We start from the raw sequence: 19,376 nt of genomic DNA, 5'->3' as shown, positions 1-19,376 counted from the left end.
TAGATTCTGGAAATACAATGGTGGATCAGAAACAAAGCCAGCCCTGCCTTCAGGGAGCTTACGGACTAACCAGGCAACAGACAACCAAATATCACATGAAACTTCTAGAAAGGACTGCAGTCCTCAGGCAAGAATCTAACCCAGAGGGAAGGTCAGCACAGGTTCCAGGGAAGAGACCTTTAAGGGGGATGAGTAGGAGTCTGCAAGGCACAGAGGAAGAGCATTTCTTCAGGCAGAGGGGACAGGATGTAAGGGACATGTGACCTGCAGTGTTATAAGAGCCTAGAAAAAGGTCCCGCGTTGTGGCCAGGGCACATGGAGCCAGCCAGGAAGGAATGATGAAGGTGGAGAGGTGGCTGGACAGCCAGAGCTTTGGGCAATGGGAGTCATGTGTTCCAACCAGTGACTCTGCAAAGACCCCTGTGGCTAAAAGGGAAGCAGAACCGATGTGAGTATAAAGCTCTCCATTCCCCTTAAAGTCTGTATAACAAACAGAAATGGTGTAGAAGAAAAGGTGAACATCAATTTACCATGCAAAATCACTGATGAATTTCACTGTTCTTCCTGTCATCTATCTCTGCTGTGGTCCTTTTTTAAAATGAAAGGTGGGGGGCCATAAGTCCCTTGCCATAGCAGTCTCCCAGGACCACATCCACCTCCCAGGGCCACACAGCCCAAGGCATGTCCAGGATTTCAGGCAGCATAAACTCCATCGGCAGGCTAAACTGTTTATATGTTCTGGAGTTAAAAATACACCAAGTCAGGTCAGCGTTAACACCAAGGCCTTATCGCCAAGGCTGTCTGTAAGCGGGTTACACAAGGCCAGCCTAGGACTCGCCCATCTTTTAAATGTGCCTCGATCTGCAAACTGTCTCGGCTACGTGGGTAAGATTATAATAAAGCCACCAAATACACAGGCATTTGAGAAAAACACTTTCCAAACCCAAGGATACTTTACTGTTTATAAATAGTTTACTTTTCCTGATCCCCAAGCATATAATATTCGCAGTTGCTCCAGAAACCAAAGAAACATGGAGCAGGAACACAAACCACAACCTAACAGAAACAATAAACAACAGATGGGGAGACATATGCCAAAGGGGCACACCAAAGATGGGTTGACACACCAGCCTGCCAACGAGGAAGCATGCTCTGCAAGATGCCATGAAGACGCCATTGGGAGCACTGCTGTACGAGCAGGTACTGCAGGCCGCCGGAGAGTTGAAGGGCCAATCACCGGCCTCAAGGAGCTCACACACTTGCAGGAGAGGCAGGACAAACAGAAGGCAGACAGTACTAGTCTTGCAGTGTTCTTTCCAAAGACATCCTGCAGAGTCAGGTTGGAGGGCTAACTCTGGCAAGTGCTAGACCCTGGGCAAGCAAGTCACCCCTCTGGCCTCATGTACAATATGGAAGTGACATATTTCATAGAGTTAAGATGATAATTAAATTAATGTACATGGGCCCTGCTGCAAAAAGATGAACTGCCATTACCACTATACTTATTATAATAACTAACCTTCCTCAGGCTTCTGCTGTTAGGCCCTCTTCTAAAAATTAAAAAGTATTTCAATGTTGTTCTCTTAACAAGGTTAGCGAGGTGGACACTTCAATTATCCTTTGAACATATGAGGAAACTGAGTCAGAGGGAAGCTGAGTAAATTGCCCAAGGTCACCCAGGAAGCCGGGCTCCAGAGCCACTGTGCCACCTCAAGTATGACTGCTTCATGCCCCCCACCACCCCCTCGTCACCACGCCCACAGAAGGAAGTGGGGCTCTGCCCAGGTCGGGGACACAGCCTTTCCTTCCCAGGAGACCCTTGCACACTGCACTCTTCTGGGCTCTTCCCTGGTTAACAATTTGAACTTACTTGAAGTTCAGACTCGCAAGTCCTACTGCTTTAACTAAGTTCTAATGATCCTGATTATTTAATATTTATGAAAAATGTTTAAATGTAATCTGTCCCAAAACAAAGGGGAGGGGGTCCTCACTAAGTAAGTGTGGCCGTCACACTGCTTCCCACACATGGACATGTCTATTTTCAGTATCATAATCTCAATCCAATTATTCAGCCAATTTTACCTTAATGCTCATTTTTTAAGTCTGACTAGAATTTTCCAACTACACTGTAACTTTAAGCTTTTGTGTTTCTTCCACATTTAAAAGAATGCCATTTCCCAATCTATAACTCCCAGATGTAGAATTCACAGATGATTCATCTCACAGAACAAGTGTTCAGAGACATCAGCTCCAAATAGAGGGAAAACTTGGAACCCTCCATTCCCTCAAAGTAAGAGCTCGCCTAGATCGGCTTTTCTCAACAAAGTTTGTTTTCAATTATATTTCCAACTTCTTTTAACAATAACTGCCTGGCGTCTGGCACCAACACATCTGACTCTTTGAAGTGGTTCTCAAGCAGAAAGTAGAAAATAAGGAGAGAAAAGGGAAAGGAAGAGAAGACCATCCATAATTTTTGTTTTGGGTAAAATATTCTCTGAAAAAGTTCTCTCTGACATGTAACCTCAGACGATCCAGCAGCCAACCTCCTCAGGGAAGGCAGGCCCTGCACGGAGCACCCGGGACTGAAGAAAGCCTCTGAAATCATCCCTTAGCCATCCCTGGCTCGTCACGAGAACACAGGTCCTCAGCACAACGAAAATGCCCCGTTACTCCTGATATCTAAGTTCCAAAACACGTTTAGGGCCTCCACACAGGTCCATAGCGGGAATCACACTGAGGAGTAAACCCCAGAACCTCTTTGGGAAAGGAAGAAAAGTGTGGGCTCCTTTCTAACACAGAAAAAAAAAAAAAGTACCAGGAAGGAAAGTCACAGGCAATAAACAAATCATTAGCAAGGGATTCCTAGGTACATGAAACTGAACAATCCTGCTGCTTTCAAGTCAAGTGGAGAAAAAAGACAGATCTGTGAGAAGTTACCTAACCAGATGGACTGACAATCCTCCAGGAGAGGATTAGATTAAAAAAACAACCCACAGAACAAGGGCAAGTGCATAACAGAGAGAGAATGCCTGACACTGACGAGGCTCCTGGGAGGGCGGAGGGTTGTTGGGCCTATTTTGATCTGAGAAAGCACATGGGAAAAGGCCATCTTTAGGCCTTGAAGGGAGAATTTTAAAAAAGAAAAAAAGTCTAGTTCTTTGGACTATTTGCTTTAGTCCTAAATTAGTCTCTAATTCCTGTTAAACTTCCTGTCAAGAAATTCCAAACCACTAAGTGTACCTCTAATTTCACTGCGTTCTAGCTGTATCCCCAAACCAGGCTCCAAATTCCAAGAATTTGTTCTAAAGAAAAAGAGAAAAAATCCAAAGCTTCCTCCTTATGGAAATTTACATGACAAAGAATGTGGAAGGGAAAAGCCCAAGAAATCCCACTGAAGGCATGAACAAAGGTAGCTATTCAGACACAAAATAAAGGCTTCTAGTCAGCAGGATAGAGCAAGTCTTAAGGAGTCCAGTTATGATAGGGAGGCATGATTTTCACAAAAACAGTGACTGACCAAGAGGAAACCAATGAAAACCCAAGCAGATGGACAGATGTGGTAAAATTCTGACCCTCAAAAAGACCAAAATTGGATCATTCAAGCCACTGGACTGCCCATATTAAGCTGTTGAGCTGCCACCATGAAAGGCAGACACTAAAGATCTCCGGGGTGAAGGGCTGCAAGCTACTCTGATAGCTGCCATGCTCCTGCAGTCGATGGTGAGAGCCAGCTCAGGGAGGGCAGCCACCGCGAGGTGTGCAGCTACCCTTCCTCGGGGATCACTACTGAATCTGCCCAGTCACTCAAGGCAGCTTATGGGCATCACGTACAGCTGCACACATCCCAGCCATGCACTACAGGCCTGCGGGAGGTGCTGCCCGCAGTGGCCCTAAGAAAGGCAGAGATACGCGACCCCTTGGGAAACAGTGCCCTTCGTTTATTTACCATTTTTTACGTAAATTCTTACAAAGGAAATCAAGGATCTAAAGTAAGCAGTTTTCACAATAGTCTTTGGGCCAGAGGCAAAAAGGAGGCACCATCAAAGAAAGAAATACCATGGGGTATTTTCTCCCCTCAACAACACCTAAAGGGCCCGAGAAAGGACCCCTCCCTGAGTCCCCCCACACACCCTCTGTCCCTGCGCTGCCCGGGCACTCACCTCAAGATTCCACTCAGAAGCACTAACCACTCAAAAATTATTTTTAAGTATTCTAGACACACAGACCCATTTACTAATTCTTATCATCCAACGAGTAGTAAGTTTATTCCTTCTTTGCTTCATTTAGGATAAAATCATAAACCTGAATGCGAGGAGTCTTGGAAGTCACACAGCCCTTTACAGAAAGGAAATTAACTGCTTAGCCCAAAGTCATGTTGCCAAACAAACCCCCAGGTCTCTTGACCTAGCCATGGGCTACTTTCCCATCCTACCATATTCTCCCCTTCGTAGCTCGAAGAAAATTATACTTTTTCCTTTTTAAGCCAGTAGTTTTATTCTTGTTTGGTCAAGAACTCTTTAAAAAACTTAGTGAAAATGTGGGCTCCTTTCTGCCCAGAAGGATGAACTGAGCTCTAAGACCTCACATATAATCAAGTTCCCTAGACACACCCTCCCCCCGCCCCCAAATAAGTGATATTTACCAGTCTGTATTTTAAGACAGTCTGGAATTCAATATAATTGAATCATTTCTAAGTCCTGTTTCAAGTGAACTTGTGAAAGAATCCAAACCTCCATAGAAGAGTTCCTGATTTTTCTCTTGGGCAAAGCACACCCCTCGATGAGGCCAAACCACCGTGGCCAAGAGTCCTACACAGACACCAAATCTGAGCAAACATTCAGAGGAATTTGGGATGGGGCAGACCTTAATAGCTGCAAAACATTTTAGTTTGCTTTCTGGATCTCCTCTCCTCCAAACTCAGCTCGGAAGGAAACCCCGTCCCACTCGGGCTGCAGCATCAGCATCCATCATTTCTTGCATCAACCACCCACTCCGGGGAGCAAGGAGCTCCTCTGGCGGCTTACAGGCTTTGCAAGCACTGGGAGCGAGTGTGCCAGAAACTCACCAGCCCAGGTGGAGGGAGAAAATCACAGACACACAGAAAATGTTTTAATGAAAACTACAATGTAGGTAAGATGCATGGAGCTGGCCTCTCTGCTGAAATCAAATGAAGAATGAAGTTCTCCCGATTTGCAAAACAGAACTTAAATTCCTAGCTGGAACTTCTCAATTGTAAGTTTTTCCCCCCATAAATATTTTTAAACCCTTTGGCATGTGCTTCCACTTTTCTAAACAAAGAATCTACTGTAAGATGGTATCTAATTAAATATCACATAAACATAATTAAGCTTAATATACCATAAGTTGAACCTGACCATGTTGGACAGCTTTTAAGACCACTCAATAATCGATATGAAATCAGATTTTCACAAATAGAATATGGAAATCATTCTATAAACTAGGCTCAAGTGAATGGAACTCGGATGACACGTGACTCATTCCTAATTAAGCTGGAGCCATCATGAAATCCATTCTAAAAGGGGCTCCTAACCAACAAAGTAACAGGCTGTGGAGAAATTAAACAAAACAGACAAGACCATTCTGCAGCTACTTGGACAAAAGCATTTTCAAATCTGTGTGAAGTTTAAATCGAGCACAGAGGGTTCCAAGAACCCAGTTCCTTGCTTTTTGAGGACTTTCTTACAGAGTGCCTCAGACTCTATTTAAAGCAGCCTCAAGTAGCCACAGCTGGAGGGTCGGCCTTGCAAAGTAAACAATAGTTAACTCAATTCAGACTCAGGACTTAACTACAACCAATGGCTAATTATCCCTCTATTAAGTAACAATATCTAAAAAACCAGTTTTTAAATGACCCATTCAAAATTATGTGTGTTCACTAATGGATTCCGATCAACAATTAATAGCATAGTCGAGGCCTCCCTATTAAGAGCTGCTGGGAGAAAGGAGAGTTCATCAGAACCACAGGATTCTGGCAAAGGCTCCAGAACAAAAGAACTCTCTCAGCCCTTCCCGAAGTAGAAAAACAAAACAAAACACACACAAAAAAAACTGTACTCTGAAAACATAAATTAAGAGTGCATGCCGTATGTGCTCAAGAAACATTCTATAAGTATATTGCTTACCAAGATTCCCTTTGCAAAAAACATTTAGAAGCTGTTTTCAGAAAGTTCAAATTCACATTTCTTTAAACACCCTTTAGTGAATTGTATGATAAATGATTTATACCTCAATAAAGCTATTATTTTTAAAAAACCATACACATACATTTACAAATAAAACTATATGCTTGGAAGCCCAGAAAAATGGAGGTGTAGGTGTACTGGGATGTAGATCAAACAAGAAGAGCCAAGGGTTGATTCCTAAAAGCTGGGGGATGGTACATAGAGTTCATTATTCTGTCCACTTGTGTAGGTGTCTGTTATCCCCATAGTAACAGGTAAGAAGAAACAAAGAAACATCCCATACTAACAGTGAGTTTACTCAAGTAGCTGGCTGCACATCTAATGGTCCCTGAATTCAGAATTTTGTTTTAAATCAGATTTTTCAGATCTTCTCCTCACAGGAGAAAGATGCTCAATCTCCAACAGCTGACCTCCCGTCAGGGTAGCTGTCATAGCCCAGGCAGAGCCTAGCCTGCAGATTTCTTTCCATGCCCCGCAAAGTGCTAAGACTCAAGATACAAATGCTTCCACACACAAGAGCACTGCAAATACAAGATTTGGAACTAAAGCGAGAATATCTGTCCCCCGGTTCAAAAGCTCAATCCTTCTCAGAGTGTCTAACAGGCCTCCATCAAGTAGGTAACCCCAGTGGGAAGGAATTTATCAGTGCAAGTATATTCTGTCCGAGTAAGTGGCAAATTATTTGAAGGGCAAATTGTAATTTGGTGGAAGAAGCAATGGACAGGAAGGGGGATGGGAAGGACACCTGCTAAATGCTACACAATGGAGCCTTAGAAGATGAAGTTGTGAGATTTTTTTTTAATCAGATAAAAAAACCCCCACCTATTATCTCCACTTTGTTTCTCAATAACCAGCTAATTCTGCTTCCAGGTTAGACCTTCACTCATTTCATTCATTTCTTACTAATAATATGAGACCTTGAGAAAAAAATACTTGCACATCTGAAAAGATGAGAGAACTGCTCACTGCAAAAATGTGGACTCATCAATGCAGTGCTTAAAAAGACAGGCCATGCTTTCTTTAAACGCTCTGACTGGCACCTTTTGCCAAAACAAACTGAACAGGCAGTGATTGGAACCTGCATCCTGGTTCATAAGGAAACCAAGATGTACTAGACTCGCAGGGATGAACGGGCTGGTTGTTCGCACAATGAGCTTTACCGGTTGTGCTAAATTAAACAGTAAAGACGCAAACAATCAGAGCCGTTCATGTGGGCAGGGCTGTGAGCTGTGGCCATTCCCCCGAGGGACTCAGAGGAGCCAGGGCACATGGCTCTTCAGGTGGCACCCTGGCTCAGTTCCTCGAATGACTCTGTGCCCACTGCCGCGGTCCTCTAACAGTTACCTTAGGATTGCAAGAAAACCAAAACAAAAGAAAAATGTCAGAGCTCTCCAGCTCTCTGCATACAACCCAACAGTCGCCTCCGTTCACACCTCCTCCTCCCTCAAATATTTCTGAAGAGAAGTGGGTACAGTGCAGGGTTCAGCCGGCCACGGCCTGTAACCTAACCCGGGTTTGGAGGAGCACACCTGCATTTTTCGGAGCTATTGACAGAGAGGAGTTACTTGCATCTTGGTCATGCTCAGTTTCCATGAACCCCTGGGAAATAATAGGATAAAATTATTAGTTTAAGGGCCTCTCACTCCCCTGCCTCCTTCCCACACCCCCCCTCCCAAAAGGATAATGCTAATAGACGTATTTGTGCAACTGGAATACATTTATAAACCACCTCCATAATTTTTGCTAATTGTGTAATTTGTTGCAACTGTTGATAGCTTCCTGCCTGTCCATCTAAGCTTCCCAAGGGCACAGGAAGTTTCACTGTTTCTCTCCGTACATATCATCAAACACCGAATGGTTCAAGAAGGCTGCGTGGGGTAAGCCTGCCACCCTGCCCAACCCAAAAGGAGCCTTCATATCAGAAAAGTAAACTTTCCCCAGGAGAGCCTCTGTCACCAGGAAGTCTAGGAGAGACTGGCCATGGGAGAGGATGCACAATTTGATTTACTCAGGCCTTAACTTTCAAACTGTGCTCTGGAGTCATCAGCAAATTGACAAACCCACACTGTGGAATTGGGCTAAACATGTGTCATCTAACTTTGTCCTCACAGCAGCTGTAAGACAGAATATTATGATCCCTTTTAAGAAACAAAGGAAAGGGTTCTGCCCATATCACACACATCACTGCAGGGTGGTGGGGCCAGGGATGGACCCTAGAAATAATTGTCAAGTCTTCATCACTATTGCCAGTGAAGGGTGTGCACTCTGTGTGATCACTAGATGAGAGCATCCCCAATTTAACAGAATAAAGGTGAAGAAAGCCTCACCCTCATCCACTCTTTTCCCCATCAGTAACCCAAACCAAGATGTGGGTACAGCTGGGCAGCAAACGCCCATGTGGAGGACACTGAGAAGAACAGCAGGAAGGACACAGGGAAATGGAGAAAACAGGTGTTTTAGAAAATATGGTGACTTTTATAAGCAGACTGGGTTTATGGCTTGTGTTTCAGAAGACAATGTATAAGGTATTTTATGGATAGAAACCACATATAAAGTATTAAATTATATAAAACATACAGTATATCAACATATAAACCATAAAGCTTTTGGATAAGAAAAATACATAAGCATAGCCCTCCAAAGAAACAAACAAAAAACAGGATATAAATTGGCAACCCCAATTGGACTTTATACAAACCACAATTTTCATTTTTTATATAGTCTTTATCCATTCATTTTGCTTAATGACAAGAATAGGTGTACCAAGTTCTTCACTAGAAAACCTCAGCCCGTCATGTAATTGGCCAATTAATTAGTAAGCCTGGACAGCTATTCTATACTCTGCAGTTATACAAGAAATAAGTGCAGGTTCCAAACAAGTCAACTATTGTGGAAATTTTAACCTCTGGCATTCAAAGTCCTACTTCTCTGCAAGGAGAGATGACAGCAGATCTGAGCTTACCAACTCTCCCCCGTCCCCGCCCCCCCCCCACTCCTCCCACCCCCCCTCCCCCCCTCCCGCCACAAAATAAAAGTAGGAGACCAGCACATTACAGACATGCAATGTGGACTAAGGAGGTAGACTGACTGGACCCCACTGCCTCAATGTCATGCTTAAGTCATAAAAAAAACCACTAACAGTTCCTGAATTCCCCACAGGACAGGGAACATTGAGGATTTTTAGATACTTCTCCTCCTCTGCCTGGGAATGTTTCCCCCACCCCTCCTCACTCTTGTCTCAAGGCACCGCCTTCGGCCTTTGAAACTGCATCCATTGTAAACAGCTCTGAATATTAACACAGCCCAGAGTCCTATTGCTTTTAAACGACCCCCAGGGTTTCAAATTGCAGGGTTTCAAATTGAGGTGGGGGCAGTCCCCAGTGAGTAAATGTCACCAAGCTCATTCAAAGAGTTGAAAGTTAAGGCTTGCTCATGAAGCTTAAAGTAGTTCAACTTATGGGGTATGTCAAAGGAATCTCTGAGTTTAAACAAACAAACAAAAAAAAGAATTAAAAAGTCCTGGGACAACCAATATTCCTTATTGCTTATAGTGACTTTCAATTCAATGAGTCCCTTTTCTAGATGCCTTTGCCTGTGAATATCACTTTTAAAATAACCAGAGGCTATTTTAAACAACCTCCTTCCGCCTTCCTGCTAACAGATCTGCAGGCTTTAGCAGGTGCACAAAATTGGTCCAGGTGCAATGTTAAGTCACACAAAACCCTCCTGCTCTCTCGCATTCCTGTCCACCCTGAGAGAGGGGGTGCTGAAAAGACTTTGCACCAAGGAGACACCTCTGCAGAATGGGGGTGGAGGGGAGGCCCTTTCATTGTGAGCATGTGTCTGAGGGAGAGAAAGGTCAGCCAGGGGCCATTCCACTGCTCAGGGAAGGCTGCATGGGGAACCCAGGCAAAGGCATTAACACTGCAGGGGGCCCTCCCGCCTGAGAAGAGCTGGGGTGCCCCACACTGGGATGTCCCCTAGGAACCAGCTGTGCTTATAGCTGAATAGTCTTCCTCTTTCTCAAGGTGAAGAATTACTGCCAACAATACATTAAAAAATCAAATGTAATTATGGAGAGAGATGAACACACTTCTGTTTAAAACCGTCCCTTGAAAAGGGGACAAGAACAGCTCTGACACCCTAAAGGCAAGAGGACACTGTGCCAGAAAGCTCATGGGGCGGGGGGGTGTCTCTGAGCACTCAAAGATTAGATTTTATGGCTGTAGTTTCATGTCAGGGGGACTTTCTCTCAAGGCAACCAATGTTATTTGCCAGAGGCTTCCCCTCACTCAGAAAAAAGGTGTCGGAGAACTACTGACACTGGGTGCAAAAGGCCTCGGAGCTCCAGCTAAAGCAGAACTGTGAAAGCCCTCTCACCTTGCAGAGGTTCTCTCTGCCACTTCTCCATGTGCTACTCCAAACCACCCTTTGCCCATCCTACAGGTAGGAAGATGTTCATTGTCTCCTGAGTCCTTGTTTAACGAGACAGGTTTGAAACAACCCGGAGGAAATGAAGACCTCAGGACAACCCGGACAATGATCTACTTCTTAAACACACACACACACACACACACACACACACACACATTTGGGTTCCTGAACAACTTGGGCATCTGCATTTTAAATCTAATTTGCATAAACAGGATGGGAAGTATTTTTCAAAGTTTTAATTCACAGCACCCTGCACACCTGGGCCTCAGAGCACAGCTGTACAATTTGAAAGACAAAGGCCCTCTTTGCTTCACAACTACAAAGGCAACCATGGTTTGTGGGTTTTTTCTAAAGTAATCTTAAGTGCCACTTACATACCCAAACCCACGATTTAAGGCACCCGGGTTTGGAACCGCAAACACATAAGGAGACATAATATAAAGGCAAACCAACACATTCCTCTTCATGTGGCAGAGGATAACCCATCTGGTGTCCTGTAGGGAATGTCCTGGCTTCTGAACGCCAGGCGTCTTCCTGCACATTGAGAATCAGGAATTGTGCTTCTGCAGGGGTCCCCTTCTTTCCTGTCACTACCCTACTGGGCCATCATGTAGCTCCGAGAGCAGTTACGCTAGCAACCCTGTGCTGCGGTGTGCCACAGATAAGAGTCTAAGGCATGTTGTATTTAATACTTCAACAGTTTCTGAAGCCATGCTCTCAAAAATAATTTCAAAGAAAGCAAATATCTGAATTCTAAGAAGTTCAACTTCTAAGCTTCTGGGAAGTTAGAATAAGGCTTGGCAGTGCTTGGTGCCATTTATGAATGTGCTGGTTGGACTGTGCCAATCTCACCTACGTAATGGGCTGGCAGACTCAGTTACAGCTCGACTGCTACAACTATAAGTTATTGTGCTGAATAAGTTGTCCTCAGGCCCAGGACAACTCCATTCCTTCTATTCAAACTGCACTGACATTCACTATTAAAAAGTTTTACTTTCCTTATGCTAGGCCTAAGAACAACTACAAAATTAAGTGCACTGTTTATAAAAGCCCACACCCCGCCCCCCAAAAATAAGTTCTATAAAGCCACAGGTCCCTTTCTGTCTCAAACCCATAGCCTGAAATTGATTGAACTAGCTGCAGTAAATCTTGTTCATAGGGTTATAAATTAGGTCAAAGCATTTTCTAGATACAATATAAACTCAGAGAGTATAAACTTGGTGAAACTACAACATATTTTATTATACAGAAACTTTCTCCCTGAAGTCTTGCTGAATCACTGCCAGTAATATAACTGATGGAAAATTCAGAGTAAGACTAATGATTTAAATGGGAAATCAGAAGTCTAGACAAAAAAAAAAAAAGCCTGATTATTTTAATCAGAAAAAAATAACAACTTCCAAAATTTTCAGAGGATCCCCATTTTGGAACTGAACATTGTATAGCCAGAAGTCACACCCATATTAAAATCTCATCAGTTAACACCATCATCAGTGCAATCAAGTCTACAGAAGCTCCAAACACCCCTTTTGGTATTTGCGGATCATCATGTGTGAATAAGAGAAAAGACTGTAGTTTTAGAGCTATTTGTGCCATGCAAAACATCCTAGGCAGCAGAATGCTTAAAAAACCACCAGTAGATGTGCTCAAAAAATTAAAGGGCAAGGTAAAGTGGATCTTGTGACCACAGGAAAAGTGCAAATCCGAGGACACCCTGTCCTCTCTCTCAGGGAAGTCGCCACTTCTGAACTAGCGCCTTCCCCACTCTGCCCCTGGCACATGGCCCTGGGAATCACTCTTCCAACAGGTGAACATTCAAGAGTTACTCTGATTCTGCCCACATGACCTTTTTAAAAAACCACCTTAAGGGCATGTAAAAAAAAAAAAAAAGGCCACAATACCCCAGACTGCCCCAACTACATAAAACACCCTGTAAGTGCCATGTACTCACAGGACTGGACAGGGCCACTGCCTGTGTGAAAACCCACAGTGACCACTGGTCTTCACGAAGTCCCTGAACCCCACAGAAGCAGCGGAATATGGAAGAGGAAATCTAGTCATAACTCAAGGGCCCAGCTTCAGAACTCTGTAGTACGTGATCGCCCAACAAGCATGTGGTGTGCAGTGTGGCCCAAGGGAAATCTGGGCCCCATCTTCAGAGGCACAAGATCTTCACACTGAAAAGGAATTAACTCCTCTCTTCCCCAGAGGGCAGCCAACATCCAGGCCACATTTCCTCAGATCAGGCCTTGGTGCTGGTTTAAACTTGTGTCACCAGTTTCTCTTTTTTACACAGTGAATGAACGCGTGCCGGAGGTTACCACTGTGCCTCTCCTGTGCTCTAGGAAAGATTTCCAGTTACTCCACTGAAAAGCAGACTGCTCCCCGGCTTTTCTGGAAGGCACTCAGTTCTACAGAGATGCTAGTTACTGATAACAGGATTTTGACTCATGGGCCAGGCTGTTTAAAAGTTTAAAAAGTTATACTCTACCATGCTTACAAATGTCTATTTTTTTTCCTGCCAAATCTCCTTTAAGAGTGTCCCACTAAGTCCTATAGGCCAAAATCCTGACAACACAGAAGAAAAAAAAAAAAGCTTCTTTTGGGTGAAACAAACTGCTTAAATCAACCAAATCCCTGACACCCTCTCCTGAAGTAGCACTACTCCAGAACTAACTGGCACCAAGTATAAAGCAGAAATGCTAGAGGGTGGGCCTCCGCCACTGGATCATCGGGCCCAAGGGGGGCCGAGGGAACAGGCAGGAAGGGTCTGGAACACAGTCCCCTAAAATGCCAACCAAGCAGAAAAGGACAAACTCCCAGCAGTCGGATTTCCAGGAACTCTCAAGGTCCTCCGACTTGGGGGTCCCCCAGAGAAGGCTGTTTTCTGCCCTGGCGTGAGCCAAGTCACTAATAAATAATGTAACTGCAAGACTGGAGCCAGGAGTCACCTTCATTCATTACCCACTGGAAGGCCAAGGAGCTCAGACACCACAGAGTTGGGTTACAGGAGTGGAAAAAAGAAACAGACCCACAGACCCAAGACAGACTTCCTCACACTCTCCACCCACACACACGCAGCAACACCCACCTCCGGGATCTCATTCACATTCTCACCTCCAGATACGAGACACGCTCGCTAACTCCCAGGTGGCCCTCCCGACCCCGCTCGCGCACCCCCAGACCCCACAAGCACCCTCCTCTCTCCTCCAGACCCTCCCGACCACGCTCGCGCACCCCAGACCCCACAAGCACCCTCTTCTCTCCTCCAAACCCTCCCGACCCCGCTCGCGCACCCCCAGGCCCCACAAGCACCCTCTTCTCTCTCCAGACCTTCACTCACACACTCTTCTCCTTGCAGACTTCTCACGCCCGCCCTCCTCTCCGTTCCGGAGCCCGTAGCACGATCCCCCCACTGCAACCCACACTGTGTCCCAGGCCCCCCAACTTCACACGCACACAACAGACCCCGCACCGCCTCCCCGGAGAAGCCTCCCGGGAGAAGCCTCCCGCGGCCCCAGCCCCAGTGACAGCGCCCGGGACGCGGGCAGCGCGGCGCGCGGCACTCACAGGCTCTGCGTCCAGGCGGGCAGGTCCCCGGGCAGCGCCGCCAGCCCGCGCCCGCCGCAGTCCAGCGAGTCCCCGGCGCAAGTGCAGGCGGCGGGGCAGGGCGCCCGGCCCGCGGCCCTGGCGGGCTCCGGCCGGAGCAGCAGCAGCAGCAGCCAGGGGAGCAGGCGAGGCCGGCGGCGCGGGGCTCCGAGCGCTCCCCGGACCCGCTGCGCCATCTTGTCTGGAGCGCGGACTCCGGCGCGGGGCTGCGAGGTCGGGACGGCTCCGCTCTGGCACTAGGCTCCGCAACGGGGCATGGCCACCGGCGCAAGTTCTCTCCGCGGCGACTCCGTGCTCAGCGGGCCCCCGGTGCCCGGGCTGCCCGGCAGCGCCCGGAGGGGTCCGCGAACCCCGCGCCCATCCGGGCCGACGCGCCCGTGCTCGCTGCGAACCCCACGGGTCCGGGCCAGGGGCGCTCGGCGGACGCTCCGGTCCTCTCGCCGCGCTGCCAGCCGGCTCCCGGCTCCCGCGCACGCCAAGTGCCGCCGCCGCTGCGAGGACGGCGCTCAGCCGCGCAGCCCGGGCTCTGCGCCCGCGGGCATCTTCCTCGAGGCTCCGGCGTCCGCAGCGACCCGGGCCGGACGCGCAGCAGCCCCTGCTCTCCTCCGGGGCCGGTGCGCCCCGCTGTCTCGGGCTCAGGACGTAGCGCGCAGTCCCGGGCAACGCACGGCTCCTCCGCGCTGCGCTGCGAGAGCCTCGCCGCCCTCCCGCCGAACAATCAGCCGCTCGCCGCTCGCCTCCCGCGGGCTCAGCCCCGCTGGTCCCGAGGCCCCGCCCCGGCCGCTCGCCTCCTCACACCCGGGCTCCGCGCCCCGCGGCCTCGGGCCGGCCCACGTTGGGTGCTTTGCCACGGCGCCCCGCCACGCCCCGCCTCCTGCTCATTGGCTGCCGGAGCCCCCGGCGGCCAGCCCTGGCGGCCATTGGAGCGTTCGCCACGGTCCCGCCCCTCCCGCCTCGGGCCGCCCCGCCCCACTTTCTTTTCCCACCCGAGGTGTGAAGGGCGGGGGGGACTGGGCGGGGAAAGGGAGAGCCGCCCTCCGGCTCTTAAAGGGGACGTGCTGACCGTGGGTGCAGAAGGAGAAAGCGGGCAGAGTAGTCCAGCTGTGCGCTCTGGGTCTAGGGGAGAAGAGAAAATTGGTTAAGAGCGTAAGGCGCTCCCCACCCCCACCCCCACCACCCTTTGGAGCCTACTGATCCCAAGATTTCTTTCCTCCTCCCGGGGCTGGAAACAAGGCCAAAACCAGCGGTTCTCAACCTGTGGGTTACGACCCCTTTGGCGGTCAAACGACCCTTTCACAGGGGTCGCCTAAGACCATCCTGCATATCAGATATTTACATTACGATTCATAACAGTAGCAACATTACAGTTACGAAGTAGCAACGAAAATAATTTTATGGTTGGGTCACAACATGAGGAACTGTATTTAAAGGGCCAGAAGGTTGAGAACCACTGATTTAGATGTATTGTAGAGCAAATCCGCACCCGTTTTCCTGGTGTCTTCTAAGAACATCGGCACAGATTTAAAACTTTACAAATGTCCTACTGATTGGAGCATCTTTCATTATTTCATTAGGGGTGACGGCCTTCCTCCTCGCAAAGCAGGAGCTCCTTTCTGCTCCTGACTTGTTCTTGACCTCTTCAATCCAGCACCATGGTCTGGGTTACCAAAATGCATGTGTACTGCACCCCCAACCCAATCCGCACCTCACCCTACCCGCAGCCCTAGTCAGTTGTAGGGCAGTTCTGGGGTTACTTTGTTTGTTTGCTTGTTTGTTCGTTTGTCTAAATCAGTGGTTCTCAACCTTGCCTGCACCTTAGAATCACCTGGGAATCTTTTTAAAATCCTGATTTCTGGGCCTCATCCTCCTGAAATTCTGTTTCTTTGTTACTAATGTTGTGGCCTCACCCCATAACAAAGAAACAGAATTTCCGGAGGATGAGGCCCAGAAATCAGGATTTAAAAAAGATTCCCAGGTGGTTCTAATGTGCAGGAAAGGTTGAGAACCACTGGTTTAAATCAAAGGTTTCTTTAAAGCCAGTTTTCAAGAAGCTATAGATGGAGTACTCATAAGAGAGTAAAAAGAGAAATAATAATTGTTACAAAGCTTCTAACTTTGAGGCTTACAGTAAGGTTGGAGCATAGTAACCAAATGCTATGACAGTGCATTGAAACAGCAAGGCAGGCACCTGCTGAGGGGACAGGCATACACAGTGAAAAAGGGCGGGGGGGGGGGGAGATTAGCACAGAAATATATATAACTGCCCCTCTGGCTGTTTTAGTTTGCTGGTGTCTCATGTCCCTTCCCAAGAGTGTGCAAATTTCTACCATAACTGCACACACTATCAGGAAAATTAAGCAAGTTGAGTCTGCTGAAAACCATTTGCTCCCGCAAATAAAATCTGACTTCTGTTTTATGAAAACAAAGGGGGAGGAGATGTTTCTCAGGAAGAGAAAACACAAAATGTTTAAAGCGTTTTGTTCCATTTTTGACACATTCCAAGGGGGGTGCTTTAATTGAGATGTCAGACTTTCCCTCACCCATAGAGGACCACTTTTCTTTAACCAAACTTGGGTCTGGGCTTGATAGTCAAGAGGTTGCTGTTTTCTTTTTATTCTTCCTCCCATTCTTTTTACTCCTTCCCTTTCTTCTGATTCATTATGCTATCAGATAATGGTGCATCATCTCTCTCTCCCCCACCCCCTCCCTCTCTTTTCCCTTCCCTTCCCTCCCTCCCTCCTTCCTCCTCTTCCTCCTCCTTCTTCCTCTCTCTCTCTCTCTCTCTCTCTCTCTCTCTCTCTCTCTCTTCTCTCTCTCTTCTCTCTCCTCTTTCCTTTCTCCTCTCTCCTCTCTCACATCATCTCAGCATTCATGCCCAAAGCAATGCTCAAATATGTGTGTAAATAAATCCAAACATGATTCCCAAAAAGCATTATCTGAAGAATGCTGCACCTGACCCAGTCTGCCAGGGCTGTAAGCAGCTTTGATGTTTCATTTGTGACCCACATAAACGTAACCCTTCCAACTGGACAAGAAGCATATCTCTTTGTCGTAATGCCTTTTGGAAAAATAATAAGCAGAGGAATGCAATTTAAAGGATTCCAAATTTATGAAGTCCTCTATATCAGTGTTTCTTAAATGTTCCCAGGCCAAAGAACAACAAACAGTAGTTTAATGCCAAATAGCCATAAACTTCCTAAACAAAACTGCCATTCTCTTTGCCCCTCCCCGCAATGAAACAGCATATGCAGCAAAAAGAAATTTAACTCCTTGGAACTTGAACTGCTGACTTAAATCTATCTTTCAGGTTTGTTCCACTATTAGTATTGTAAAATGGATATCTATTGTCAAATGCTTTCCAAATGCTGTGGGTGTACCCGTACGGTGCTTTTTAGGGATGCGAGAGTGCTGGAGGACAGGCCTGGAGGATCCGCAAGGTAAGAGTGTGCCCACAACCTCAAGCATCCCCTGTGGTCTGGTTCCCATGTAGCCAGAGAAGAGGATTCCAAAACCGAGGAGCTCTCGGGAGCCCTGGGCGCCTGAGCCTTGGCAGTTCCTCCGTCCATGACCTCATGTCTGCTCCCCGTACCACGATGGAAGTTTGCCCGCATACTAGCAACCTGCTTGTGATGGAAAGGAGTGTGGGCTTCGTGCAGCGATGCCAAGCTCAGGGGAGAATTCATCTGTAGCAGCCACCTAGGATCAGAGACACCTGAACAACAGCGGCCACCAGGACGTCTGTGTCCCTGCCTACAGAGGAGCCTGGGTCTCATCAGCACACAGCAACAGTTGATTTGGACACTCCAGGCCTCATGTTCCTTCACTGACCTTTTCATAATTTTGAATACTTATTCCCTAAAGGGGTTGTCCAGGGACTTTAAGTTTTCCAATGTGTTTAACCTACCAGAGACCAAACTCCAGGGCCAGGATCAAATTAAATCCCTAATGAACGTGACTGCAGGTCTGTCTTAAATACAGAAGCCCTAGCAGTTAACCATCTTAAAACCAATGCAAGAGAGGAAGCCAGCATTTAAATAGCCTCAAATTACCAAGTGGGGAGAGAAGCAAATGACAAAATAACAAGAAAGCAGGTTGATCACATGTATTTTTTTTAAACACGAATTCCAGGGGACTGAATTGTGGCGGTTTGTTCCAGTTCCCGGTGGCGACTGCTGCGGGTCACAGAACGCGGGACAGGGCTTGCCCATGGGCAGAGGTCTACATTGTGTTCGGTGCATTGGAAGAGCACCAGGCAGCGTTCGGAAGGCCCAGGGTCTAGCCAGGTCTTACTACTCGGGAAACCTCGGCCCACTCATTTCCCTCCTTTAAGCCTCAGTTTTCTCAAATGGAAGCAAAGAGAGTGGTGCTTCTGACCTGAGCGCTAAGACAGTTAAGGGAGGATCCACTGTGACCTCAGATGCAAGGGGCTTTACAAACTATTCAGGGGACACACTTCTTCTACGGCTTCTTTTCAGGTGTTAGTGAGTGTGAACACTGAACATTTTAGAGCCCACATACATACTCTAGAAGATGGAACATCTTAGTAGGTGCTGGCAGCATAGAGCACCCCCGCCCCCCGAGGAATGCCACAAAGAGTTAATAATTACCTGTAAAACCCCTGGAGACTTGCTGGGTGATGACAGCCCTGCCTTAAGCCTGTTTTGTATCTCTTGTCCAAGGAAAATAAAGCTGTGTACTCATTAACTCCTTCCTTGCACAATCTTGTCAAAGAGATGGATTGGTGAGGGAGGTAAGGGGGAGCTAATGAGTCCGTGGATGGAACATAAGAGATCGTTTTGAGATTTCTCTGTTCCCCATTCCAAGATTTTTCTTTGGTGGATGTGGGAAGAGGTGTGTCTTGTTGTGCAATCTCTGGCTACTGGAATATGGTTAATGCCCAACAATGCCAAGTGCAACTGCTGCATTTCTGCAGCAAGACGGGCTGGTGCCTGCAGCCCTGGCATCTGCTTCCCAGCATCACCAACCAGCGGCCAACACTCACCAGGGTCCACTTTCTAACACAACCGAGGACCTGCACACTAGTTCTTGCCGTGTGAATTTGCCATTTTAACTGCTTCGCTAAAAGCATAAAGAAGCATTTTAAATGTTGCTTTATTCTCTCAGCATTTA

General features: G+C 47.2%; 1 protein-coding gene across 3 annotated transcripts in view; it reads right to left on the bottom strand.

Moving 5' to 3' along the window:
* LRIG1 (leucine rich repeats and immunoglobulin like domains 1) overlaps positions 1–14,422 on the bottom strand; it is a 101,682-nt gene extending 87,260 nt beyond the window's left edge. For all 3 annotated transcript variants that reach the window (XM_059663026.1, XM_059663027.1, XM_059663028.1), the window contains exon 1: positions 14,208–14,422. In XM_059663026.1, the coding sequence (XP_059519009.1) occupies positions 14,208–14,422 (215 nt within the window). The remainder of the gene's footprint in view (positions 1–14,207) is intronic.
* Positions 14,423–19,376: the final 4,954 nt, after the last annotated feature.

Source organism: Myotis daubentonii, chromosome 14, assembly GCF_963259705.1.
Source record: "Myotis daubentonii chromosome 14, mMyoDau2.1, whole genome shotgun sequence".
Classification (NCBI taxonomy): Eukaryota; Metazoa; Chordata; class Mammalia; order Chiroptera; family Vespertilionidae; genus Myotis; species Myotis daubentonii.
This window is presented reverse-complemented; position numbering and strand designations above follow the sequence as displayed.